Source organism: Psammomys obesus, unplaced genomic scaffold (genome assembly GCF_907164565.1).
Source record: "Psammomys obesus unplaced genomic scaffold, mPsaObe1.curated_primary_1811, whole genome shotgun sequence".
NCBI classification, from domain to species: Eukaryota; Metazoa; Chordata; class Mammalia; order Rodentia; family Muridae; genus Psammomys; species Psammomys obesus.
In genome coordinates, this window is record NW_026596143.1 from 13086427 (window position 1) to 13112644 (window position 26218).

The window sequence follows — 26218 nt, forward strand, 5'->3', positions numbered from 1 at the left end:
CTTTCCTTTCCTTTCCTTTCCTTTCCTTTCCTTTCCTTTCCTTTCCTTTCCTTTCCTTTCCTTTCCTTTCCTTTCTCTTTCAAGGCAGGGTTTCTCTGTGTAGCCCTGGCTGTCCTGGAACTTGCTTTGTAAACCAGGCTGGCCTTGAACTCAAGGGTCCCCCTCTCCCTGCCTCCTGAAAGCTGGGATCAAAGGCGTGGGTGTGAGCCATCACACCCGGCTCAGGTTACAAGATATTTCGAATCTGCCATTACTTAGGGGAAAACAGCACAGTGCTCAAACCTATTCACTCCAGACCGTAGCATTCTTTTGTTACTGCTGCCCCTTTGCTTCCATTGCTATCTCTCTACCTCGGGGACTCTGGAGGTGCAGAACTCCTGGAGTTGTTTGCGATTCCAAACCCCATAAAGAGGTTCGAGCCACCTGCACCTAAATTGGCAACCTGCACACCCCTCCCCCCTTTTGGCCTGGGTGGGCTCCGGGCCCCTGGCAAGCACCCTGCAACAGGAGCCCTGGCCCTATGATCTGGAGCTGACAGGATGGAAGTATAGTTGTCATGCAGGATGAGCACAAACACGGTGGCATGGGCACAGATACAGAGGGCATTTCATGGTGTGCATGTCCTGTTCAGGCAGCTCCCAGACCCTGCATGGGGCCACGGGGGATGAAAAGCAGGCATGGGTTAGTGAGGACTCGTGTGCTGATGGTGGAATGTGCTTTGGTGAGAAAGACCACAGGGAACGGAAAGCATTTCATACCCATTATGGTTATGTGAGCAGTTCCTGGAAGGCAAAGAAGAGCCAGGTTGAAGGAATGACAGCATCAGACCCGGTAAAGCGAGGGGCATGTTACTAAGTGGACATGTGTTACATCTAAGGGACAGTCACACAGCCTCCGGATTCCACACAGAAGGGGCCGTCCCAGTCTCCTGCCTCCCCTTGAGGAGGAGGAAGTGGGGCTCTCTTGAGGGAAGGAAGGTGGTGAAAGATACTCGGGAGATCACAAACTTGAAGCCTTAATCACTCAGCGATAATGGAAAGGACTCCAAACTTTCTCCCCCAGCACACGGTCAGAAGGGCAGCTGACCGACATGTGTTCTCCGTTTAAACAACTTGCCCTGTCCTTTGTTGAAGCTTGCAGAGACGGCAGCCAGCTGTTGCTGCAGCTGCTGCCAGCTGTTAGAGCTGCCTTGAGTAGACCCGTCCCTGATCAAACGCAGGTGCGCCATACCCACCAACTAGACTGCACATGAAGACTCACGATCTAAAATATTAACCTCTAAGTTCTCAATTTCCCCTCCTCCCCCTAGATCATTTGAAAGGACTTATTTTGTCAATAGACGATATTTGTAAGATGTGGGTCTTGTTAGTTTCAACGTGTACTTGTATGCACAGCGTGCGTCTGCTTCAAGGGACTCTGAGGGCAGCCCGAGAGAATGGAGCCCGAGTTCATCACCAAAGACTTCACCTTCATCTTCAGACACGTCCAGGATTTCATCCACCGTCTCTGGGTAGCTCATCCGGTGTTTGTCGCTGACCAACTGAAAGGAGAAAGGGCAGGGTTTCGGACCCACCCTTTCTTCTGTCCAGCTACTGCCCCAAAGGAGCAGCCAGGAAAGGCTGAGAGAGATGTGCTGCCAAAGAGAGCCAGGCCCAGGAGGCAACTGATCTGGAAGCTGATGTCTGGAAGGTACCATAGGTAGGATAATGCCAGACCCCAGACGCCCCAGCGCTTCCCCACTTCCTAGGCCCCATCCAACTCTTTGGACACTAGATGGCAGTATGGCCCCACTTGTAGCTAGCCGCAGGGCTATCAGGGGGGAGGTGTTGGCTTCGGGCAGTAACCCTCAGGGCCCAGGTTGTGCTCAGGGGAGGGGCAGACATACCATTACACTGGTTTCATCAGTGACCACCTTGAGCACGTCGGTTACGGAGATATAGCCCAAACGTTTGGCTATTGCCAGAGGTGTGGTTCCGTTCTAGGACAAAGGTAGAGCAGAGAGGAGTCAGAGAGGAGAGTCTGCCTGCTGCACACAGACCAGCTTCCCCTGGATTCTTCAGAAGGGCCCAAGCGGACAGGGGCAGACTGCGTCTCGGAGCCAAGACGATCTGTGTACAAGTATGGGACAAGGCAAGACACGCTGTGAGCCTTCAGTGTTGGGTTTTGTCTTGACATGAGAATGGGGCAAAGCCCCCCACCCCGGGCCTGGGAGGAACCAGTAAGGAAGCCCCCACGAGCCAGTGCACAGCAGAACAACGCTGCCGACTTCTCCCAAGCCCTTTCTTCGGGTGTCAGTAACCACACGTTGTAACAGTTAACAGCAATCCTGAACTTTCTTAGCTAACTAATTAGAGCGGCCAGAATTGACAAGTTCCCCAGACAGGACAGGGACACACTTCACACTTTGATTTTAAGAGGCGGAGTTCAGTGAAAACTGCACGAGGGTTCGTTCTCTTTGAAGTTCTTCTCTGCTTGCAGAATGTGCCTGCGCTCCACCCGGCTACAGCCAGTCTGCACTTACACCCTCAGGACCACAGCTTTCCGAGTCGGGAACGGCCTTACAGATACCCCCACAAACCCCACAGCAAGGACAGGAAATTCATCCCGAACCACAACCACCAAGGCTGCTAGGGGTGTCTTGAGGTCCAAAGCCCTTAGCTTTGTCCACTTGTGCTGTACTGAAGGTAGCGTTAGACACACCAGAAGGTGTGCTGGCAGAAACAGTTACAAGCCAGAGGAGAGGAGGCTTGCTGTTGGGAAAGATACTCTACAGCCACCAAAAGAGAACCTTATTCCAGGCCTAAGCCTTGGAGGACACAAGGCGGATACATGGTGATGCACAGCTCTGTCCATACTCCAGGGTGTCCACAACCTATGAAGTTAGGGACATACGTTCCCCCCTCCCCACCTCTTAAATGAGACCAGGGGGGTACTCACCGAGCTGACGTCATTTGGAGAAGCACCATTCTTCAGGAGCAACGTTACAATGTCTGTGTGTCCTTGCTGAGCTGCCTGGTGCAAGGGGCTGTATCCTAGCTAAGGATTGAGGCAGACATATGGCAGGATCAGTTAACTGTTGGGGGGTGGGGGTGGGGGGGGAACAACATGCAAACTCCAGAGTCCATCTACTAACCCCACTCCCCACCCCGCCCACCCCATTTCCTTCTTTGGGTTCAAAGCTCGGGACTGAGACAGGGCCTGGAGTAAACGCTTAGGCGCCATCGGCCCGGGAGCCCGGTGTAAGGTACCCACGCACCTTGGTCTTGGCATTGACATCTGCCTGGTGCTGTAGCAAAAACTTGACCAGCTTGATGTTTCCGTAATGACTGGCCACGTGGAGTGGAGTGTAACCCATCTGGAAGGCGAGACAGGATTGTGGGTGGCAAGACACCATCGGAGCCACGCTCCAGTGGAATCCTTACAGAAGCAACTGCTCAAGGGAGGGGAGGAAGCCTCGGGGAGGGGGGAGGGGGGAGGGCTGCTACAGACATAGCTGAGCCATAGTTCCCATGCTGGTTAGAGGAGGGGTGGGATTTGGTGTCAGACAAGTGGAGGCTGCCGTGAACCTGGAAGAGAGGGCTAGGCAGAAAACTGCTAGCCTTGGAGATGAAGCAGAGAGAGGACAGTGTGGGGGCCAGTGTCTGTGCCAATGCTTAGAAAGGTACGGTGTGTGTGTGTGTGTGTGTGTGTGGCAGTGGGGGGTGAGGGGAACTAGAAACAGCCGCGCCAGCATCTGAGAAGCCTTCTTTTCAGGAGTGGGTAATGAGCTGGCCTGTGCTGAGAGGAACGCTGGAAGCACGGTCAGCCACGCTCTGTCCTGCTGATGGCACAACAGCAGACTCATTTCTTCCACTCCAGGGGGTGGAGCCTCGAGGTAAGCATTCAGATGCTGGCTGGGTTCTAGAGTTTATAGAAACTGACCTCGGTCTAAAGTGATGGGACATGGTTTCTCATGGGACTACGGGCTGTGGAGCTCGTTTCCAAAGCATCCGTCATAGTGATGTTCATTTGTTCATCTCTGACAGGGATGAACCCAGGTCTCCCCCACCTCCACGGTGCCCCACGTCCTCCATGTTCAACCCCTGCTCCACCTCCTACTTATTGCTTTGGTGTTATGCCCAAATGGCTGACCCTCAGGCCCTTTCTGGTCACACAGGTCCCTAGGGAGCCAGCTGAAGATTCCAGAGACCCTCTTAACGCAGACCCTATGGGTCAGACCTTTGTGTCATGGGGATGGCTTTGTAACCTATGAGGCAGCTCTGACCTGCAGAACAGGACGCTGAAAGACTGGACTAGGTCCAGAGCAGCCTGGGGATTTAAAGAGAGCTTTGTTGAAGCTGTGGGCAGTTCTTGGAGGGGCCTTCAGCACAGCCTCATGACTAGTGTCTCTCTGGAAGGGAGGTGAGTGTGTGCATGCTGCTGGTGATGTCACCCTGTTCTTTCTTCTGGGGTTTTCTTTGTCAGTACTGGAGACAGGGCCTTGCACATGCCTAGGCAAACTATCCTCAGGCCCTTTGTGCTTTCTTTCCACTTTTGTCTCAAAACAAAAGGAATCAGCATTCCTCTTCCATGCAGTTCCTTATTCCACCAGCTGGAGGTGCCCTGTTCGTCCTCTAACTCTAGACATCACATTTTGCAACTCCTTCCTGTCACCCCAGTCACCTCCGGCCCACACTGCAAATGCCCAGAGCGGCGTGCTGTGTGCCACACCCACTTATGCCACAATAGAGGGCTCTTTGCCACAAAGAGCTTGAGAGAAAGTCAAAGTCCATTCAACACAATCTGGGCATTAAAAAAAAAAAGTGCTGTATTTCCAAGCGACTCAGAGAGACCCAGGTATCCCTCACATGGACTACACAGGGAGACAGAACTTGACATCATGTGCAAACATCAGCTTCTTGTGACTAACTCAAAGGTCAGCACACTTAAAAAAAAAAAAATTCCCAAAGTGGCCATGAATGCTGGTTTTTCCAGACTCCTTACCAGTCTCAGGAAGAGGCGGGAAAGTGTTGATCCACAAGGTTTTTGTCTCCATGAAGGAGACAATTTCAAGGTGTGAGGGTGTGCCCCTGTGATGTTTTAAGGTGTACGAGGTTCTAGAGGGGTACATGTGGGTGGATGGTGGCGGATCATGCAGCTAAGGGAGGGAACCATCGCAGCCGCAGGCCTGGGGTTGCCCGCCTTACCCGGGTGGTGGAGTCCACTGTGACTCCATGTTTGATCAGCACGTCTGCCACTGGAACATGGCCTTCTTGTGCTACCAGGTGGAGAGGGGTGAGTCCACTCTAAAAAGAAACAGATGCATGTCAGCGTGGAGCCAGGGAAGAATCCTAGGCTACAGTGGGAGAGAGCTGTGGGGCTTGACATTCCCAAGCCTACGCAGCCCCAACTAGCTACACAGTTGGTCATTTGGCAAAAGGTTTCCTATCCTGGGCCTTCACGTCCTCACCTGAATGTCGGAAGTCCAACCTAGGGAAGGATCAGGCAGCTTTTTCTGTTCATAGCCAGACTGCTAATACATGAGCTGTCTTTGCCAATCCTGGTAATGAGCAGTTGTAACCAACGTGGAAACCACCAGGCATGGTTGAGTTCCAATAAAGCTTTATGACATAAGCCATGGCCAGGGGTTGTCCCACAGGCAATAAATTAGCTAAACGAAGGCTCTCAATTGTAGAAATTGTTATTTCCGGTAAGCCTCTGCACCTTATTTCTTATTCTAGAGGACACAGGTTAGCACGGGCTATTCCCTGGGCAGAGTGCGAGCATCGGAGAAAGCACTAACCACGTGGAATCACGCTGGGACCTCTGAAAGCATGTGCTACCTTTGCCCCCACAGCCAGAAGCACCGTACGGAGGGCTGGGCATACAAGGACCACAGTCTTAGACTTCTCATCGGTTTTCTCGCGAGGATAGCGATATGTCAAAGGTGACTGCTATGTGGGAATGTGTACAAATACTGCTAGGAAAGCCTGCTTCCCTTTATTCCCTGTGCTTTTTTTTTTTTTTTTTAACCTTACTGGTTTTTTGCTTGTATATTATTATGGCTTTCAATTTTGTGTTTTGTGTTTGTTTGGTTTGTTTTGTTTTTTCGTATGTGTATGTTAAGCATGTTTTTTTTTTCTTTTTTAATTCTTATTTGTTAGAGAGAGATATCGAGAGACAGAGAAAAAGGCATGGGTTTGGAAGGGTGGGATGGGGGAGGTGGGGAGGATCTGAAAGGGGATAAGGGAGTGGAAACCGATCAGAATATATTGCATAAAAAAGATTTAATTAAAAGAGAGAGAGAGAGAAAAAAAAAAAACAACTCCACAAGGCCTGGGGAAGCCAGTGCCTCCACGGGCTTTAGGGGAACTGAAATTTACCAGCAACATGCTTGGCTTCCTGAAATTCTTAGGCTAATTTATCATTTAAAGAAGTGGTTTCTGAGGGCTGGAGAGATGGCTCAGAGGTTAAGAACACTGGTTTCTCTTCCAGAGGTCCTGAATTCAATTCTCAGCAACCACAATGATGGCTCCCAACCATAGTTCTATAATGAGATCCGGTGCCCTCTTCTGGCATGCATGTGTACATGCAGACAGACCATTGTACACATAATAAATAAACACAATTCTTAAAAATAATTAAATATACAACTTTAAAAGAAGTGGTTGCTGGGAGCAGTGGCTCAGTCAGTAAGTGCTTCACGGCTTTTAGCATGTTGGGACTTGGGAACATCTCCGTAGTCAGTCATTTCCCCTTCCCTCTGAACTTTGGTCCCTAAAAACAACTAACCTATCTCTGTGACCTTGGGTGTCCTACACGTGTTTTGTGAGTGGACTCACACAAGATGGAGATAGGATTTGGGCTTGTGTGCAGGTGCACATGCACACACGAAAGTCTGGGGGGTCAGAGGCCAAACCCTCAGTCTTCAAGAGCTGTGTACTTGATCTTTGAGACAGGGTCTCTCACTGGACACAGCTCTCTGCTGGTCAGTGAGCCTCACCTTGTCTCTGTGATACCAGCAACGCTGGGACTACAAGCATGTGCCACCAGGCCTGGCATTTTTACATGAGAAGGGTGATAAGAACCAGAGGGGATGGATGACACCAAGGAAGACATATCTTCTACCACTGAAAGTAGATGACCAGTTCTGAATTACACACAGTACTCCTGTGTGTGGATGCTGGCCTATGCTGTGGCAAATATACTCCGGGTTTCTGTGATGTTCCTTCTTGTAGATCCTCTAAGGAGTATAGAAAGGCACTGTGACACGGAAGGGCTACAAAGGCTCAGGGTCTCACTGCCTTATGAGCCAGCTGTGGCAGGCTGTTATCAGCTTACACAGACAGGGCTGTTACCAGGATCCCACCCAGACATCTCGGGCAGAAGCGGAGCCCTGGTAAGTAGGTGCTTAGCACAGAAGCTGACACCCACCCTGAAGCTACAGGGTAAGCTCAGAGAGGCCCACCTTGTTCCCCAGGTTGCCGTTGGCTTGCTTCGACAGGAGGAGAGCGACCATTTCTGTGTGGCCCTCCTGAGCGGCCAAGTGAAGTGGGGTCACGCCTTGGACAGACTCTGCATTCGCTGACCCACCGTACTGCAGCAGACTGCGGGCCACCTCTATCTGGTTCTGCTTGGCAGCGATGTGCAAAGGGGTGTAGCCGTTCTGAAACAGAAGAAGGTATCTGAGCCCTGCGACCCGACAGCCGAGGTCACGGCAGGACGGCACGAGCGAGGGCTAGGCCTGGCTCACCCTCTGAGCAAGGCTGATGTCGTCAAGGAAAACGTGTTAAATGAACAAACAAACAGACCAACTACTGGATCTGGAGCTGGATCTGCAGGCTCCCAGAACTGGCAAACATCTGTACCCTTCTCCCCATCTGCTAGTACTTATCATCTTTCTCACATGAGCTACACAGGGCAGAAAGCATTGTCATCAAGCAAGATTCAGATTCCATCTTGAAGGTAAGGTGGGTAGGAATTAAAGTCTCCCGTCTCTGCCTCCTGGCAGCAAGGACCCAAAGCCCCCAATGTTTCATAAGGAAAGAAACAGGGAACCACGTACAGCAGCACACATCTGCAATCCCGGCATTCTGGAAACCGAGGCAGGACGAGCCTGAAGCCAACAACCAAAAAGAATGATTGGCTCTTGAGAAGCTAACATTCCTCTTACATACGCATGACTGTTCTTTTTGTTTCTTTTGCTTTTTTCAAAACAGGGTTTTGTTTTCTGTGTAGCCCTGGCTAGAACTCACTCTATAGACCAGGCTGGCCTCACACTCATAGATCCACCTTCCTCTGCCTCCCCCGTGCTGGGATTAAAGGTGTGCGCCACTGCTGGGCTCTACTGTTCTTTTCTCAATAACTTTCTAAAAGGAATCTTTCCTGATACGATTGGGTCTGCTGGCGGGGGAGATGTAGCTCTGGTCTACTCCACGCTAGCTGCAAACCAGGACAGCATTCCACTGCCTAGATTTCCTGGTATATTCTTAGATCATTAAAAGTAGGGGAAACGTCTGCCTTGTTTATTTCTGAAAAAAATTTCTGGGTGGATCGAGTGTAATTGTGTACTTGCAAGGAAAGTGCTTTCCAAAAGCAAGGCATGAGAACGGTGCCGCCCTGTATGGCGGCTTTGCATTTACTGTTGAGCAAGATAGGATGACAAACAGATGGTGAAACCTGTTAACTCTGTCAGCAGTAACAGGCTCTCGGTCTGTAGCTGGTCTACGCTGCAGCCCAGGCGGCCCCAAACTTGAGGCAGTTGTCCTGCTTCAGACTCTCAAGGGCTGCAAATACAGGCATTAACTAGCATATTCCCGGCTTCACGCTTTATTTATTTAGGTAGATTTAATAGCAAGCCAGTGGTTGGGTTCCCGGTGTGAGTATGCTCCTCATCCTGTTGCAGACAGGTGACAGGCTGGAGGTGGGTCAGTTGGTCACCGTGTTAGAAACCATTTCTATAATCTTACTGGAGCGTTCCCCCAGCCGTTCACAGTAAGGAGGGCAGGTATCTGCATCACTGTCCTAGCTTGTGGCGAAGCTACTCGCAGAGGTGACTGGCTTTACCCAATATTGTACAACGAACATTTGACGCTGTAGGTCCTGTTGGCTTCTTGAACTGTGGGTTCAAGCACTTGAGACCTTTTTCAGTGCAGAATTGCATCTAGAAGGTCCAGAAAGGGCCTGAGTGTCTGTGTTCCTAACCAGCTCCCCAAGGTAATGCTGAGGTTGCTGGTCCATGAACCGCTTCGGGTAGCCAAGCCCTGAGATATTCCGAGTGAAGCTGTGCCAAGCCAGAGGACTTCCAGGGCAGGACCCATGCCCTCCTGGGCCTATGCCCACCCAGCCTCCCCAGCAGACAGTTACCGCGTGCAGCTGTCTCCAGACACGCGCTTTACCACATTATGGGCCAGCGTCCCTCCAGTTGTCCCTGGATGTTTTATTGCTTGCCACCTCTACTGTCTTACTGAGAGTCCACCAACATTTCTAAATGAGGTGTCACAGTGAAACAGGAGCAAGGATTTTTTTTTTTTTTTTAATTTATGCCCAAGGCACAGTCACTGGAGAAATCTGCAGTGTGTTCTTGGATGTACCATCAGGAGTCCCAGGTCACTTGGGCTGCTTTGGGTATCAAACACACTGGCATGAACAAACCCTGGTTGGTCAGGGGCAAGCTTGCCCTGGAGGCGGCTAAATCTTTCAGGTCGTCTTAGGTTAAAATGGAAGGTATGAGTCACTGACCATCGTGGAGCATAGACCAACCTACCAGAGTATCCCCCAAACCGGGACTAAAGGAGTGATGACCTTTTGTGGGTGACAAGGAGAAATGGCGGCTACGTTGGAGAGTTAGGGAGAGGTCAGACAGGGATCTATGCCAATAAAGGGCTCCTTTCCCCCAAGGAAATAAGCACAGAGAGGGAGTGCACATGGGAGGGAGCCTGTCAGCATCAGACCGAGAAGGGGAGAGTTTGGTTTGGGTGCAAAGGGATTTGCTGTGAAATTCTACAAAATTGCCAGACTACTTTGGAAACTATTTTTTGCCATGGAAACAAACCCCATCTGTGCAGGCTTTGAGTTGCCTTTCGCTCTCTTTAAATATCATGAACCTGGCTCCAGCTCCTTTTATATAAGTAGGAATGAGGAGGAGGAGGAGGAGGAGGGGAGTCCGGCTTTTTATTTTTAGAAGCAGGAGTAAGTCAACATCTTAGCCGGCTGTGTGCTGCCTCTGCACACGGTGACGTAGGGCCCTAGGGCTCACTACCCCAGGAGGCAGGAGTAGGGGCGAAGCCCGAGGAGACAAGGGCTTCTTCCTGAGACACGCTGTGCCGGCAGCAGATAGATGTCGTGAGCTGCGGTGAGCATTGTACTGAGCAGGGAAAACAAACAGAGGCCACACACTGGGGCCCTCCCCACTGGCGAGCCCGGCAAGTGTCCGCTGAAGTGCACAGCGTCCCCCTGAGTGCTCCTTCCTCGGGCAGCACGGAGACCCCTGCTGCTGTGACGGAGCTCTGTCATAAATCTCTCTCAGGCTGCTCTGTCACAAGGCGGGGTGTCGCTTCTATGCTGGCCATGACTGTCTTTTCCTGGCCACTAGTCTCACAGCATCCTACCACCTCCCACAGATATAAACCCCACTTTGCCCTGGGGGTAGTCTGGTCCTCAAAAGGCTCCTCTGTCCTCTGGCTTTTTTTTTTTTTTTTACCCTCTTCCCTAGTCCCTTGAGGGTCCCGGAGTCCTACACTTGCGGCACATTTCAGAAGGCAGATGTGCAATCAGCTCGGAATATGCAGGCGTCAAAGCCCCCACCACAATGTCTGTATTCAAAAACAGAATGCATCAGGGCGACCCTCACATTCAGGCAAGACTCTTTGCTTCAGAGTCCGGAGAGCTCGTGGGAACCTGGGTAGCCCTCCAGGTGTGGCCACCCGCACCCAGCACCAGGACGCTTGGAAAGCACGGACAAATGAGACATCTCAGTGGGCCACAGCCTCGCTGAGTGAAATCTCTGAGAGCAGGGCTTGGGGCTGAAGGCTCTCAGGAATAGACCTTTGGCCATCCCTGCTTACACGATACAGCTGACACGTGGCTGCGGGGGTACTTGACTTGTGTGGTGTGGATTGTCCTTCGTGAAGGACCTTCTGACAGAAAAGCATCTCCCACTTCCCGCTGACAGTGAGCCCTCAGCTAGCAGCAGTGGTCCTGCGGGGGGTACCTGTGAAGGTGTGTTGCCCTGTCTGTGTTTCCAGAGTCAAACACAGAACCTCTGACGGTGCTTACGACCAGCGGTTCTCAGCCTATGGGTCGGGACCCCTTAGAGGGCCAACCGACTCTTTCACAGGGGTCGCATGGCAGACATCCTGCTCATCAGACAGTTACGTTACAGTTCATAAGAGTAGCAAAATTACAGCTATGAAGGAGCAATGAAAGTAAATTTATGGTTGGGGGTCACCACAGCATGAAGAACAGTACACGGCACACCATAATGCGCAGCGTGTAGTAAGGGGGTCACAGCACTAGGGAAGCCGCGAACCGCTGCTGTAGACGGAAGCTAGGGAAGAGGCCTTACCCAGGCAGGGCTGTGCGGGGAGCCACCTCGGGGAAGGAGAAGCTTGACGATGTCCAAGTTGTTGTGATGGACGGCCACGTGCAGAGGAGTCAAGCCGTTCTGCAGAGTGACGCATGCGGAGGGAGAGAAGCAAAGAAGAGAGCTCACCTCTGTGAGGAGCCATTTTAGACAACCAGCATCCACTTGTCAACCCAGGGCACTTCTTTCACAGGTAAGTACCCACCCAAAACTGGGCCAGGGGGTATGGTTCAGTGTAACGCACTTGGCCAAAATGTGCAAGCCCCGGGTTTCATTTCATCACAACGAAAGGGAAAATGAATCTCTTTTATTCAAGGCTAGGGATATAGCTCAATAGTAGAGAGTTTGCCTAGCATACGCTCTAGTGTATCATTAGTTCTGAGGGGAAGAAAATCTGCCTACAGCCAGCCTTGAAGGGGAGCTACTGAAAGACAGCGCCAACAGGATGTAGGACCATTCCTTCATCCCTGTGGGGGATGTGGGCCACGGAATCGTCACCCCTTTTCAGAGAAGGCTCCAGGTCCTTCTAACAGACCAGGCCTTTGTCAGGATTGCGTCTTCTAAGATCATTCTCAATGGAAGGCTGCCAGTGCAAGTGATTCCCAGTAGGGAATTCTGTCCCCTCTCACTTCCTCTAGCCCAAGAGGAGAGGAAAGTTCAAACTCACCTTTCCGGCTGCGTTGGGATGTGCGTCGCGTTCTAGCAGCAGCTCAGCCACTCGCACCTTCCCGTACTTTGCAGCTACGTGGAGAGGGGTAAATCCTTTCTGAGGAGAAACACAGGCCATTAGGACCATGGGTGCCAGCGCCGCTGCCCCAGTGGATGGCATGGTTAGGGCTCTTCCTACCCTCACCAGCATGGGAATGCCAACGGGACAGAGAGACCTGAGAATTTTGATCCCTGCAAGAGGCTACACGCCTCCCCAGTATCACCTCGTCTACTCGAATATGGAAAACCAAAGAAAAGCTGTCTCCAACATTGTCAAATGGTTGTTGACTCAAAAAAGACAGGAGCTGTGACTTTTCTTTGTTTTGTTATTATTCCTTTGGAGACAGTCTTAATATGTGGCCCAGGCTGGCCCTGAGCTCCAGATGCCCTTGCCTCATGCTCTGAAGTATTGGGGCCACAGGCATGTGCCAGTGTACCCATCAGAATCACATCTGGTTAGCCAGTTAGTTATGTTTTGCAGCTCTGGAGAGTGAACCTGGGCCTTGCACCTGCCAGGCAAGCACTCTTTACCAAGCAACTTCTCAGCCCTTGAGCCCTTTGAGTCTGCATATCAGGAATCTGTCTGATTGGACTACAGCAAATGCCTAGCAACTTAATTGTTCCAGGAGAAGCAGAAAGCCTGGGTTGGAGCAGAGACTGACCGCGCCCTTTCTGGGGAAGGAGATGACACAATGGGGTCCCACGACCACTAAAAAGGTTAGGTGGGAATCCCCTCAGAGCCCCAGGCCCAGCCTTTTGTTTCCTCAAACATTACATAGGGTTTGTTTCTGGTTCTGTGTTTCGAGATCCAGTCTTGCTATGTTGTCCAGCTTGGCCTTGAGCTCCCGGGCTCAAGCAATCCTCCCGTCCCAGCTTTCCAGGTGCTACGATCACAGGCAGGCCACCAGACCCTACGGGCCTATCGCTTTCTGGGAACCGGGGCAGTGGCTGTGCTGTACCTTGGTCATGCAAGCTTGGGATGCTTCCTTCTCCAGCAGGGCCAGGGCTGTGTCCACGTGGCCCTCACGGGCTGCGGTGTGCAGGGGCGTGTGGCCAGCAGTGGTAGCTAGGTTGGGGCTGGCACCGTTCTCCAGCAGGAGCTTCGCCATGCTTGTGTGGCCGATGCGAGCAGCACAGTGAAGCGGCGTCTGGTCATCCTGAACCCCCGGGGGTGAAAGCACAGAACTGGAAATGTTAACCTTCCCGAGTCTACCTCTGTATTTCTCTGAGTGCAAATGACTCGGGGATGAATAAAAAGAGCTAGGATTTCTTACAGTTCACCGGCTTCCTGGCTATTGCTACTTAATTGCCCAAAGGTGCGGCTTCCCCAATTGTAAGTGGGAATTGAAACAATGTTTCACAGGGCTAGGTTTCACATCAAGCAGGTGATGGACCCAAAGGGGTCACAATGTCCCCCGCAGAAAAGATACTGAGGAAACTGACTGCTATTCCAGCAAGCCCTGTCTCCCCGGCTTATGTTTGAACTCTCCTTTGGTGTTCTCTAGGCTAGGGGTCACGCAGCTCCAAATCAGCAAATGGAGGAAAGACAGCCATTTATCCTGCTCTTCTCCAACTGCCAACTACAGCTCATGGTCCAGGGCCTCCACGGATGAGCCATCTGTTACTGGCTCAGAGTAGCTCACAGGAGCCTGCCACTGACAGAGGCCTGGTTTTTGCCACGTGGCCTGCCAACTTGAAAACTTGGTAGCCGATCTTGTGGTTTATTTGCCATAAAATATGCAACAGGGGATCCTCCCACTTTTAGATCAGGAGATCCTGGCTGATTTTTGCTGATGACACCATCTTGCCAACTTCCTTTCTCCAGTCACACTTACTTGCTGGCCCAGCAAATGCTGCAGGCCAGCTCTGCTCCCTGGTCATTTGTTGCTCTGCAGAAACACCATTCGCATACAAAACTATGTCTGACCCTCGTGAACACCAACAGAGCAGAAGCTGAGCTTTCACTGTGATCTAAGTGGGAGTGGCCATGACTGCCAGCCCCTGACCCCTGATGAGAATGGCTTTCCTTCGTCAGGCTGGAGTGACCTGTGTCCAGGCCCCTCCCTTTCCTGCCTCCAGAACTCACCTTGGCCTTGGCATTAACTTTGGCTTTGCTCTGGAGCAGATATCTGGCCACTTCTGTATGCCCTGCCCGGGCTGCCATGTGCAATGGGGTCTCTACCTTCTGCAAAATAACGATTATAGAATTGTTATCGCATGCTGGGCTTGCAAAAGGATACACACTGAACTCAGATTGCCCCCTGGGCCAAGGAGGATTTTTGTCCAAGATCTGGAGCTGCCCAGCGAGTCTCTGTCTCTCTTCTCCTCTCTCAGTATTCTAGGTATATGTGAAAGTAACCTCAGAGCTCATGAATATTCAAATGTGTGAGTGTATTTCCAGATTGTACTTATAGAAGTTCCAAAATAAAAGTCCAAAGATGTACAGACGTGTGACAGATTTAACTGGGGGAGCATCCATAGAGAGGAATGTTCTCCCCGCGTGGTCCTGACATCTTTGCTATCCTGAGAATCCCATTTCCGTGGGTGAAGAAAAGCAGGGACCCCCTTCTACAGATCCCCTCAGAGCTGTGGACAGAGCCAAGAGCCCTCACTGTCCTCCAGAACTTACCACATTGGAGACATTGGGGGACGCTCCCCGTTGCAGTAAGTTCTTCACAATGGGAAGGTGACCCATGAAGGCAGCCACATGGAGAGGGGTCAGGCCAGACTGGAAGAGAAAGAGCGGAGTCTGCTGAGTGCGAGCCTTCCCCACAGAGAGGAGCAAGCCACAACGGCGTATGCTCTTCGGTTGCTGTGGCGCTCCAGGAATGGCTACCTGAGGAAATGGACTTGAACCAGGCGGGCTTGTTCTTAGGAAAATGGCCACAGGGATAACCACCTACGGCCAGGGTGTGTGTGTGTGGGGGTCCCCCGGGTGAAGCACACCTATGCTCTCTCCTACCTCCGTGACTGCGTCGATGGAGGCTCCTGTCTTCAGCAGCAGCTCCATGACACGGATGTGGTTCTTCTTACAGGCGATGTGCAAGGGGGTAAAACCATTCTGTAGTCCACACAAAGCATACAGGTCAGGAACTCAAGCAGTTGCCAAAGAACTGCCTTTTGACTTAGAGGTCTCAAGTGCCAACAGCCCCAAACCCAGGAAGCTTCAGTGGCCCCAGAGTCTGGTGTCTGCTCAGTGCAAGCGGGTGTGAAGTCATGACTGCTCTGTCTTTTGTCTCTGGAGGGTGCTTGCCCCTTCAGTTCTCCTCTGCGGATGAACAAGTGTGAGACAAACGTCCTGGACGTGTTCTGTGGACTATGAACCACCTGGTGGCCTCTGGCCTGGGGAGGAGAGTGAGGAGCAGAGCCATGGGAAGACTCTGGTCTGAACTCTCACCTCTCAGGGCTGGGACCACATCCCCTCTAACAGGAGAGGTGCTTAGCTCAAGCCAGCACGTCCTCACCCCAAAGCAGGTCGAAGGCCAGGCCTGCTTCTGAGATGCTACTGTCTGTCAGCTCTTAGTCTGACTGGGGCCCCTGAACACACATGCCTGCCGTACACACCACTTCCAGAGTCAGCTCTCCTGGGTACAAACCCACAGCGAACCTCAGCCTCTTGGTGAAGCTACAGTCACAAGTGCAGGAGGCCACAACCGGCTGGATATGGATTGCGGTATAAAAATTCACATGCCCGATGTGCGCCTGCTTGGGGTTTGTCCCTAGCAGCCCCCATGCAGCGCTGGCTTCCTGCTTCCCCCGCCCCAGCACCATCTCTCCCGCAGTAGCCAGGGCTCTGGAGTTCTCACCAGGGCTCTGGAGTTCGGCTTGGCCCCTTTATCCAAGAGAACCTTAGCCACCCTATGGTGGCCACAGTGGGCCGCCACGTGGAGAGGAGTCAGGTGGTCCAAGGTGATGTCATCTATCTCCGCATTGTATTGCAATAGAAGTCGGACACAGTCGAGATGGTCTCCCTGAGCCGCCATGTGAATTGGGGACAAGCCGTTCTGGAGGAAGAGGAATAAAGCAATGACAAAGCTTCCGGGGACAGAGCATCGGATTCAGGATGGTGAGGGCAATGCCATGTCCTGCTTGTCTACGTGGCTCTTCGGCGTGGATCCCAGACAATCTTGGCTCTGAAGAAAATGTTCTCCTCCTACCTCACTGAATCCTCAAGCCCTCCCAACCAGCCTCCCACCAGCCATGAAGACTTCCCTGAGCACCCTGACCGCCATGGAGTTCACTGGGCTTTGCTGGTTTATACTGTCCACTCAGTCTGACCTTATTTTCTCCTTTGCCAAATCATCTAATTTTCAGTTGCCACCTTTTTTTTTTTCCCTAAGATTTATTTACTTATTATGTAACAATGTTCTGTCATGTGCATGTGCGCCTGCAGGCCAGAAGAGGGCACCAGATCTCACTATAGATGGCTGTGAGCCACCATGTGATTGCTGGGAACTGAACTCAGGACCTCTGGAAGAGCAGCCAGTGCTCTTAACTCCTGAGCCATCTCTCCAGCCCCCGTCAGTTGCCATCTTGAGAGTGTCTTTTCTCCTAAGTCACTCTGCCTCACGTTTCTCAAATGCTCACAGGGCCCAAGAAATGCATGTAACGTGTGTGGTGAGTATTAATTGATGTGTCTTGAGTGGCTAAAGGACAACAAAACAGGCCTTCGGTCTCTTCAAACTTTTCCATTGAAAAGCATTCACTCTATTTACCGTGTATAGTTGTGGGGTGCTGGGTAGGCATCACTGTACCATCGTGGGTGTGTGGAAGTCAGAGGACAGCTGGCTGGAGGCTGTTCTCTCTTTCTACCAGGTGAGCTCTGGAGACTGAGCTCAGGTTGTAAGTCTTGGTGGCCAGCCTGGATACATTTTGTTTCATTTATTTTGTTTTGTTTTGTGTGATTGTGTGCATGAATGTGTGTGTGTGTGTGTGTGTGTGTGCCTGAGCATGCGTGTGAGCGCATACACATTTGTTATATCTGCATGTGTACATCCCTTTGCACGTGTGCGGAGGTCAGAGAAGCATGTCGGATGTCATGTCATTCTCTGCCTTAGTCCCTTGAGATGGGGTCTCTTACCAAACCTGGGCCTTCAGGTCTCCTGTCTCTGCACCCTACCACCCTAGGATTGCACTCAGCTTTTTACATGGCTAGTGAGACACAAAATCAGGTTCTCATGCTGTTCCTAACCACTGAGCCATCTTTTCCAGCCCTAGGAGAAATTCTGTCTCCCCCTCTCCTTTGGCCCTGACAGACCCACGTCTGTGGCTGTGAACGGGCCTGCTTTTGCCTTAGACACACTGTCTTAATCCATCCCCATTTGCCAACAGCTGCAGCATCTTCTGGAAGCCTTGTGTTTACACACTAGAACCTCGAGATGAGCCTTTTCTCTGGCTTCTATTGGAGGTTGACTGAAATGGTTTTATACATTCTTTTAAACTTCTCTCTTGTCTGTTCTAGGTTCTGAAGACTTCCTAAAGGCTTGGCTCTTGTCCTTTTAGGAGCTAGGGTAGAAGAAATAGGGACTGGATTAGAACAAAACCAGGCAGGTGCAGGCCAAATCCAGCTTGTCATTTGGGCTTGTAAATGTTTTTTAAAGGTTTTCTTTAATTTTCACTTTTGCGTATGTGTATGTGTGTGAGTATCTGTGTACGTGTGCACAAGTGTGTGCTGGCGCCCACAGAGGCCAGAGGAGGGCGCTGCATCTCCTGAAGCTGCAGTTTCAGGAGGTTATAATTCAGCTGGCGTGGGTGCTGGAAGCACCCTTGGTTCCTGTGCAAGAACAGCAAGTGTTCTTATGCGCGGAGCCACCTCTCCAGCCCATAAGTGAAATGTTTTGGAACACAGCTGCTTGTTTGCCCATGGATAGTGTTCTGCCCCGCTGGCAGAGTTTAATACGCAATTGTCTACAAAGTCAAAACATATTTGATTAACCCAGGGTCTTAGATAAAGGGTGCTGAGGGCTAATCACAAGATAAGCTAAGACAGGAAGCCTTGCCCTCCAGTATGGCAGGTCCTGCGACAGATGCCACAGGGACCATCACACTTAGACTCAGTGTCTCTCATTTCACGGAAGTGACTGATCCTGGGTCTGTGTGGTGACTCATTGCCAGTGTCAATGTGCCTGGATTTACAGTCCCTGGATTTATGGAAACACCACTGGTATATATAGAAGGTGTTTCTAGAAAGGTTTGATTGAGAAGTGAAGACCCATCCAAATATGAGGGGGGCATCACCCCATGCTCTGAGGCCCAGGACAAAAGGAGAGAGAGCTGATCATCTGTGTTTACCTCTCTGCTTCCCAACTGTGGATTTAAGGGGACCCTCTGTCTCATACCCCTGCCGCCACACCTTTCTCGCCATGATAGACATACATCCAGATCGTAAGCCCAACCAAACCCTTCCTTCCTGAGCTAGTCATATATTTTGTCCTAGCAAAATGAAAAGTAAACAGCACAGAAAAATCAGTACCAAGAAGCATTTGGTTTCTGGGATAAACCTGACATTTAACTGACAGGCCTCTGGAACTGGTTTGCAAGAGAAATGTGGTAGGTTTTGGGGCTTCAGGCTAGACAAGTCCTGGAATGCTATGAATAGGGCTTAATGAACCATGTTGGTGAGAGTTTGGAAGACCTGGATGCTGAGAAGAATGAATGCAGGTAGGATGGCCCAGCTCACAAGGTTTCACAGAGGAACAAACACCCTTTCACGTTACATTCTGCCAAAGAATATGACTTCTTTCTACTGTGTCTCAAGAACCTGGGAGAGGCCGAATGCAAAGTAAGGGACAAATTTGTTTTGGTGGAAGAAATATCAAAATAGGCTAGCATTCAGGCATGTCATGGTTATTGTTCACTGTCTTATGCTGGTCTAGAGCCAGAGAGAACAACAAGCAGAGGAGAAAGATACAAAAATGTGTAGTTTGGCAGGAAAAGAAACATGAGAGAGTTTAAAGTTATAGACAAGATAGTAGAGAAAAAGCAGATGTAACTGTTAAAGAAATTAACACTATTTTAAAAAGCCCTTCTTTGAAAGGCTCTACTGATCAGGGTACCAAAGCAGATGCTGAGACTCATAGCCAAACTTTGGGCAGAATTCAGGGAATCTTAGGGAAGAAAGGAGAGATAGAAAGACCTGGATGGACCAGGAGCTCCACAAGGAGAGCAACAGAACCAACAAATCTGGGCCCAGGGGGCCCTTGCAGAGACTGATACTCCAACCAAGGACCATGCATGGAGAGGACCTAGAACCCCTGCACAGATGTAGCCTATGGAAGCTCAGTTTCCTTGTGGGTTCTCTAGTAAGGGGAGCAGGGGCTTTCTCTGACATGAACTCAGTGGCTGGCTCTTTGATCACCTCCTCCTGGGGTGGGGGAGGGAACAGCCTTGCCAGGCCACAGAGGAAGACAATGCAGACAATCCTGATGAGACCTGATAGACTAGGGTCAGATAGAAGGGGAGGACATCCCCTATCAGTGGACTAGGGGAGGGGCATAGGGGGAGAAGAGGAAGGAAGGGAGGGAGGGGGCTACAGCCAGGACACAAAGTGAATAAATTGTAATAAATAATAATAAAAAATGCTAAAATAAAAAATTAAAAAGCCCTTCTTGCTCAGTTCTAAGACAATAGAAAGACACTGACAACTCCATCTTTGGAAAGGCAAATTCATTTGAAAGAAGAGAGTCTGGACATAGGATGCCACTGAGCAGGGGTTCCCTGCTCACAGCTTTCAAAGGATCAGCCCAGAAGGCACAATGAGGCCAGTGCAACTGTGCTCTGAGGTCCTAGGCTCTTACCCAGGCTGGCAGCAGGGCCTGGCAGTGTTGTCCAGTGTTAATTTTATAGACATAATAGATGCAAGACTGAGGGGGCTTTGGGGTCTTGTGCCACTTTGGGGTCTGGAGACTGCTTAGGCCAAACATCGTGAGGCAGGCTCAGGCCCTCGGCAAGGAGGCCCCAAGAAACCGTTGCATGAAATTGTAAAGATGAGGTATTAGTTGCAATGCAGGCGTCCTCTGAGGAAAGTCGCAGGCAACGAGCCTCAAGAGAGAGACCGCATGTGCTGTAGGCAGGGGAGCTGGAGGAGCAAGGACATGAAATCTCAACGTGGGCCCAGATGTTGGACACCGAGCTGTAGGATTTGACGTCTGCCTGCTGGGGTCTAGTCTGGCTTTAGTCTGACCTTTCCTTGCTTCTGGAAGGGGACGTTTGCTCTGTGCCGTGGCGTGGTGCAAGTGTGTATCCTGTCATGTCTGTTCAGGGATCGCAGTCAAGAGACCGTCTTGAGTCTCAGAAGAGAGCTGGGCCTTTACACTCTTTTTAAAAATGTCTTAGGAGCTGAAGAGGTGGCTTAGTGGTTAAGAGCATTTTGAAACCCAAGACCCACATGGTGGCTCACCACCGTTGGTAATTCTAGTCCCAGGGGCCCTGACCGCCTCTTCTGACCTCTGTGAGCACCGGACATGTACACGCCGCACAGACATACATGTAGGGAAAACATACGTACGCTTAAATAAAATAATAATTATTGAAAAATGAAAGACATTAAATCCTGTGAGGGCACATGCATGTGAGGTATAGAAGAACAAAAAGCTCTCCTAACTACTGAGCCATCTCTCCAGCTTAGGCCTCTGCACTCTGCATGGTGTTGGGACTATTAAAGACTGTGAGGATATCTAGCGATATCATTCACATCATGAGATGGAAATGAGACTTTGGGAGCGAAGACTTCCGTTAGCATCCCTGAGAGTGATGTGCTCGGGTGTCAGGCTGCTGGAGGGTGGAGCTGTGATGACTAATCTCCACTACTGTCAACCCATCTGGATTTGGAATCTTTACGGAAACAGACAGGTGTGTTTATGGGGGTGTTCTTCCAGAGAGGTTTAAATGAGAAGGGAAGACCCGCCCTGGAGGTGAGTGACGCCATCCCTTGGACTGGGACCCTAGACGGAATCAAAAGGAAAAAGCCACCTGAACACCAGAATTGTCTCTTTTTCCTGACTGAAGCTGTGACAATGTGACCTTCTACTTCTGTTGCCACGACTTTATCACCACGAAGGACCATGCTCCCTAAAACTGTGAGCCACAGTGAACCCTCCTTTCCTTAAATATCACACGTATAAGCTATTTTGTCGCAGCCAAGAGAAAAAAGGTCCAGCCCACTTGGAGTATGTCCTGCAAGATGGCATACCCAGGAAGGAGCACACACCTTGGTTTTGGCTTGGATGGGCGCCCCGTGGTCCAGCAGGATCTCTGAGATTCTCACGTGTCCATTCCGAGCTGCACAGTGGAGCGGTGTCAGTTCATCCTTCATGAGACCGTGAAAGACAGAAAGCCCAAAAGGCAGCCGTCAATGGCTGTGTGGCACAAGTCTGTCCACAGTATCAGTCCCAGGTTTGGAAATTCTGATACTGCCTTTGGGCCAGCTTGGCTTTGGCTCAGTTTTGACTGTCTCTTGCTGCGCCCAGCTGCTACTGCAGACCACCCAGTGAGGCAGGTGGCACTTCGCTCTTTGAAAGCCTGCCGCCCTGGGGAGACTCGAGGGCAGAGCTCACCCCCTGTGCTGGCCCCAAAGGCTGCCGGCACCTACCTTGGTCCTTGTTTCTATCTGAGCCCCTCGGTCCAGCAGGAGCCTCACCATAATCACGTTCCCCCTGCGGGAGGCAATGTGCAGAGGCGTGATGCCGTTCTGCAGAAGGAAACGGGCAGTCAGAACTCAGTGCTTCTGTGGAAGGTAGCAGCATGAAAACCAGTGACTCCGCAGCCCCTGCCCCCAGCCCTGTGACTGCAGCAGAACAGGCATCCCCTTTAGCTCTGGAAGCACATCTCATCTAAGGGAGGGTCAGGACCTGTGAGGACCCAATGGTACTGTGTGGTTAATCATACCAAGATGACCAAGTCCACATCCCCCAGTCATCTGCAATCATTCCCTGCCTCCTGTGTTCACCCAGAGAGCAGATACATGGAGTTCTGCATTTTCTCCAGACAAGAGCTGAGAGACAAAGTGATGGCCTAGCAGGACGTCTGATAGACACTGGGGCTCTGGCCTGCTAGGCATCTCTGGGGCATAACTGGACTCCAAGGTGCTGAAGAGAGTATGCGTGAGAGAGGCAGGGGTACCCCGACTCTAGACAGCCTAGACTCTGGACAGTGTGCATACCGTCCAGGGACGTTACCTGAGGTGTGAAGTTGACGCTGGCCCCCCGGTTGAGGAGCAGCTGGGCCACGTTGAGGTTCTCGTAGTGAGCTGCGATGTGGAGGGGCGTGAATCCCGTCTGGCAAAACAGATGGGGGGGGAACCACTTGTGACATAGCAGCACCTCTGTCCCAGAACCAGCATGGGGACACAGGGCCCGACACACAAAGCAGGCTTTGGCCAGTGGCAAAATCTGTGGAAGGCGTGGCGAGATGCTCTCTAGGCAAGCCGTGCTCAAAGGTTTAAGGCTGCCTCATAGTGGTTTCCAGTCTTTGCCTTGTGACCAAGCCAAACTATAAACTGAGATCACCTCTTGTGAAGAGATTTCAGTCATCAGTGAAGAGGGTTGTGGAGCCCGAGACAGCCAGCCCCCTAACAGGGTCTGGGACTCAGCTGGCTACCCAGAGGGTCCACTGCTTTCTCCCTGCTCCACATCCTTAGACACATCCAAACAAACCCCAGGGACAGGGATGTGGTCGAATAGGTGGACGGAGGAGGCAGTGTGAGCAAGACAAGCAATCTAGCTGACTGGGGGACAGCCAACAGCCTAACTGAATGAACAAACAGCCTTTGGTTAGTGACACTTAAAACATCAGAGAGCAGGGCACAGCCCCGAACATCTTCAGGAACCCCACTTTCTACCTTCCTGCTCTTCCACAGCTGGGCATGATGACTACCTCATCCAGCGAGGGCAGCAGAGAAGGAAGAGGGTGGCAATCCAGAGCCCCCTCTGAGGTGCAGTTTCAGGGGACTTAAGCACTCTCAGGGGACTTAAGGGTACCCACAGAGCCCCAGGCACTAAGGCACAGCTGGGCTCTGAAGCTGCCTCTAGCCCACAGTCCATCGGTGCCCCACCCCCACCTGCTTCCCCTGCTGTGCACCCTGGCTTCCTTCACCTTGGAAAGCACATCTGGGTTGGGGTCATTCTGCAGCAGGACTGCAGCTGTCCGAGTGTCATCATTCCGGGCTGCGATGTGCAGGGCGGGGAGGCGCACTTTTCCTTTCGTCCCGTAGTTGATGAGGTGAGCCACCACGTTCTCGTGACCCTGCTGTAGAGCCACAGCCAGCGGAGTGAAGCCATCCTGGTCAGCGCAGAACAAAGGTGGGAGTTCAAGGCTCTTTATATCCTCTACGCTCAGCTCAAGCGCCACCTCCTCCCTGAAGCCTTCCTTGCCTCATTTGCTTGCTCTGTGCTCCTATTATGACTGCGTTCGTTCCTCTTCTTGCACTTAGTTTTCCTACTGTATGCGTGCAGTCTGCCTGTGTGCCATGAGGGTCCGGCTGAGCGTGTCATGTTTGCAGTCTGCCTGTGTGCTATGAAGGTGTCTGACTGTGTGTACCAGGTGTTTGTTGTCTGACTATGTGCTAAGGAGGTCTGAATGTATGTCATCTGTTTGTAGTCTGACTGTGTGCCATCATCTACTTCATGTACCCAAGGCCCTTCCAGCACAGGGTACATTTCCCAAGGGGCTTACTTCTGTGGCCACATTCTGATTGGCTCCATTTTCCAGCAGAAATTTCACCACCTCTAAGTGATTCTCCTGGGCAGCCATGTACAGGGGAGTAAAGCCTTTCTGCAAACCCAAAGAAGAAGCCATTAAAACAGCGGAAGAGACAAGAAGATAGGTGCAAACCCTCTCGTGTGGACAGGCCTGGCTCTCTCTTCATTCCCTCATTTTGCCTCTGGAAAATTATCACCTAAGGCCAAGATAAGATGACTCCTTCTGGGTATTACCCCCTCACCTTCTGAGTGAGCCCCTAGCTCACACAGTCTCTTCTACTTAAAGAGTTATTTTGTTGTTAATTATGTGTACATGGGTATCTGTGATGTGATGTGGTGTGTGTGTGTGTGTGTGTGTGTGTGTGTGTGTGTGTGAAGTACGAAGCAGCCAATGCGTCTTCTATGGAGCAGAAAAGAACTGTGTATGTGAAGAAAGACTTTCTCTAGAGTAGGGGCCGGGAAGCCATCACCTGAGACTGGGCATTGACGTTGGCTCCATAGTTGACCAACTCTCGGACCACCTCATCCTGACCGGCGAGGGCAGCGATGTGCAGAGCAGTGTTCCCCTTCTGCAACACAGAGGCAAGGAGGAGAGGAGGTTCCCTCAGCCTGCTCAAGAGATTGTCACAGGCAGGAGGACCAAGGTCCTAGCTGGGAAGTCCAAGGCGGAAACATCTGTGTCTACAACCAGCCAGTCACACTGATCGTGAAAGACTAGTGAGAGCACAGGGAGCAACGTTCCTCTTCTTCTGACACATTACACCACACACACACACACACACACACACACACACACACACACACCAACTGCTAGGCTCAAGGAGGCCCCTGGATCTGTGGGGGAGTCACAGGACAGGGGTGGGGTCCTCTGTGTTCATGAAGAAGCAGAAGAGATGATTTAACTCTCTCTTTCACAAATCCCTGATTTCTCCATGTTTAAGGAGCCATAGCACCTACAGGAAGAGGGGGGGGGTCGGGCCAGCACTGTGTCTACTTAACCACCCTGGAGCTGAGCTCTAGTTTCTGGGTTGAAGAGGGAAGAGAGGGGCCAAGGAATCCATCTTACACTTTTCTATTCATGAGCTCAGCTAAGGAGCTGGGGCAGGTTTTGGTCTCCTGCTTTGTCTTTATTTTTAATCTTTCCTAATCCCGGGAGACCCATGACAATTTCAGAAAATAGCTGGAGTCTGCCATAGCCTAAGATTTGAGGCTCACCGTTCTTTTTACCCCCTCTTCCTCTATGGCATTCTAAAGGCACGCTGGCTTATAAATGTCTATAAATAAGATCTACCAAGTAAGTATTCATCACAAAATAAAAACCGAAGGCAAGGATTTGGAAAGAGTGGCATTTACTGAGCTCTGGGGAAAGGCCAGGGGAAGAGGCGCTGCAGGTTTGTGGCCAGGTACGTTAGAGGCCACTAATTGCTTCTTAGTCCCTGGGAAGAGCAGGTGACACCGTCGATTTGTGACAAGGGGCTGGGAGCAGGTGAAACCCCAAGGAGCAGCCCTGCTCACTGCACAGATGAGTGAGTGGGGAGTGATGTGAAAATTAGAGAACGTCACCCTGAGAAAGGATTCTTCCTTCACAATATTTTGGAAGCTCACCTCATACAAATTATATCTGTTCTCTCTATATCGTTCAGCTGCGTTTTCTGCCTGAGAGGTGGCAAAATGCTTGGGGCAGAGAGCTAAAATTGAGGCTGTGCTCAGGGCCCCATGTAACAAGCATCAGACACAAAATGAAAGGTTACGGCAACTCAGGCAAAGAGACAGCAGGGTGGGGAGAGGGAGCTGAGAAGAAGGGGGGAGCAGCATGAGATAGTAAAAGGAGATTCTTTTGATAAACAAGTTTCATGTTCATAAGAAGTAAGGTCGTTTTAGGGGTTGAGTGTTGGTCAGTGTTAGACCGTGCGTTTGCCGTGCATGAGGTCCAGGGTTCCCCTCCTAGCAATGCAAAATTCATAGCTTTTGCAATCTATACGAACTGATACTTCTATGCTAAACAGTTCCTGATAAAAGGCAGTGACACTTCAGGCAACCAGTCAGGGAGAAAATAGATTTTTGGGTGGACAAGAAGATTGGCTTAGAGAAGGACAAATCAGAAGGACAGGATTTTCTTCAGTGGCAACACCGTCACTATTTCTCATTTAATTCTTACACCAGGCACTTTATATACACAGCTCGGTTAATTTTCACACCAGCCCTGCAAATACGTGACATAACCCCTATTTACAGGCGAGAACACTGAGGC

The 26218-nt window shown here is 51.1% G+C and overlaps 1 protein-coding gene across 2 annotated transcripts in view; it reads right to left on the reverse strand.

The window, feature by feature from the left end:
• The window catches only part of Ank1 (ankyrin 1), a 77050-nt gene that overhangs the window by 36326 nt on the left and 14506 nt on the right, over positions 1–26218 (reverse strand). For both annotated transcript variants that reach the window (XM_055593434.1, XM_055593433.1), the window contains exons 3-22: positions 24438–24536; positions 23942–24040; positions 23363–23548; positions 22447–22545; positions 21861–21959; positions 21480–21578; positions 16078–16275; positions 15234–15332; positions 14901–14999; positions 14358–14456; positions 13231–13428; positions 12231–12329; positions 11546–11644; positions 7448–7645; positions 5187–5285; positions 3257–3355; positions 2938–3036; positions 1886–1978; positions 1468–1540; positions 759–782 (exon numbers count right to left, since the gene is read on the reverse strand). In XM_055593434.1, the coding sequence (XP_055449409.1) occupies positions 759–782; positions 1468–1540; positions 1886–1978; positions 2938–3036; positions 3257–3355; positions 5187–5285; positions 7448–7645; positions 11546–11644; positions 12231–12329; positions 13231–13428; positions 14358–14456; positions 14901–14999; positions 15234–15332; positions 16078–16275; positions 21480–21578; positions 21861–21959; positions 22447–22545; positions 23363–23548; positions 23942–24040; positions 24438–24536 (2257 nt within the window). The remainder of the gene's footprint in view (positions 1–758; positions 783–1467; positions 1541–1885; positions 1979–2937; positions 3037–3256; positions 3356–5186; positions 5286–7447; positions 7646–11545; positions 11645–12230; positions 12330–13230; positions 13429–14357; positions 14457–14900; positions 15000–15233; positions 15333–16077; positions 16276–21479; positions 21579–21860; positions 21960–22446; positions 22546–23362; positions 23549–23941; positions 24041–24437; positions 24537–26218) is intronic.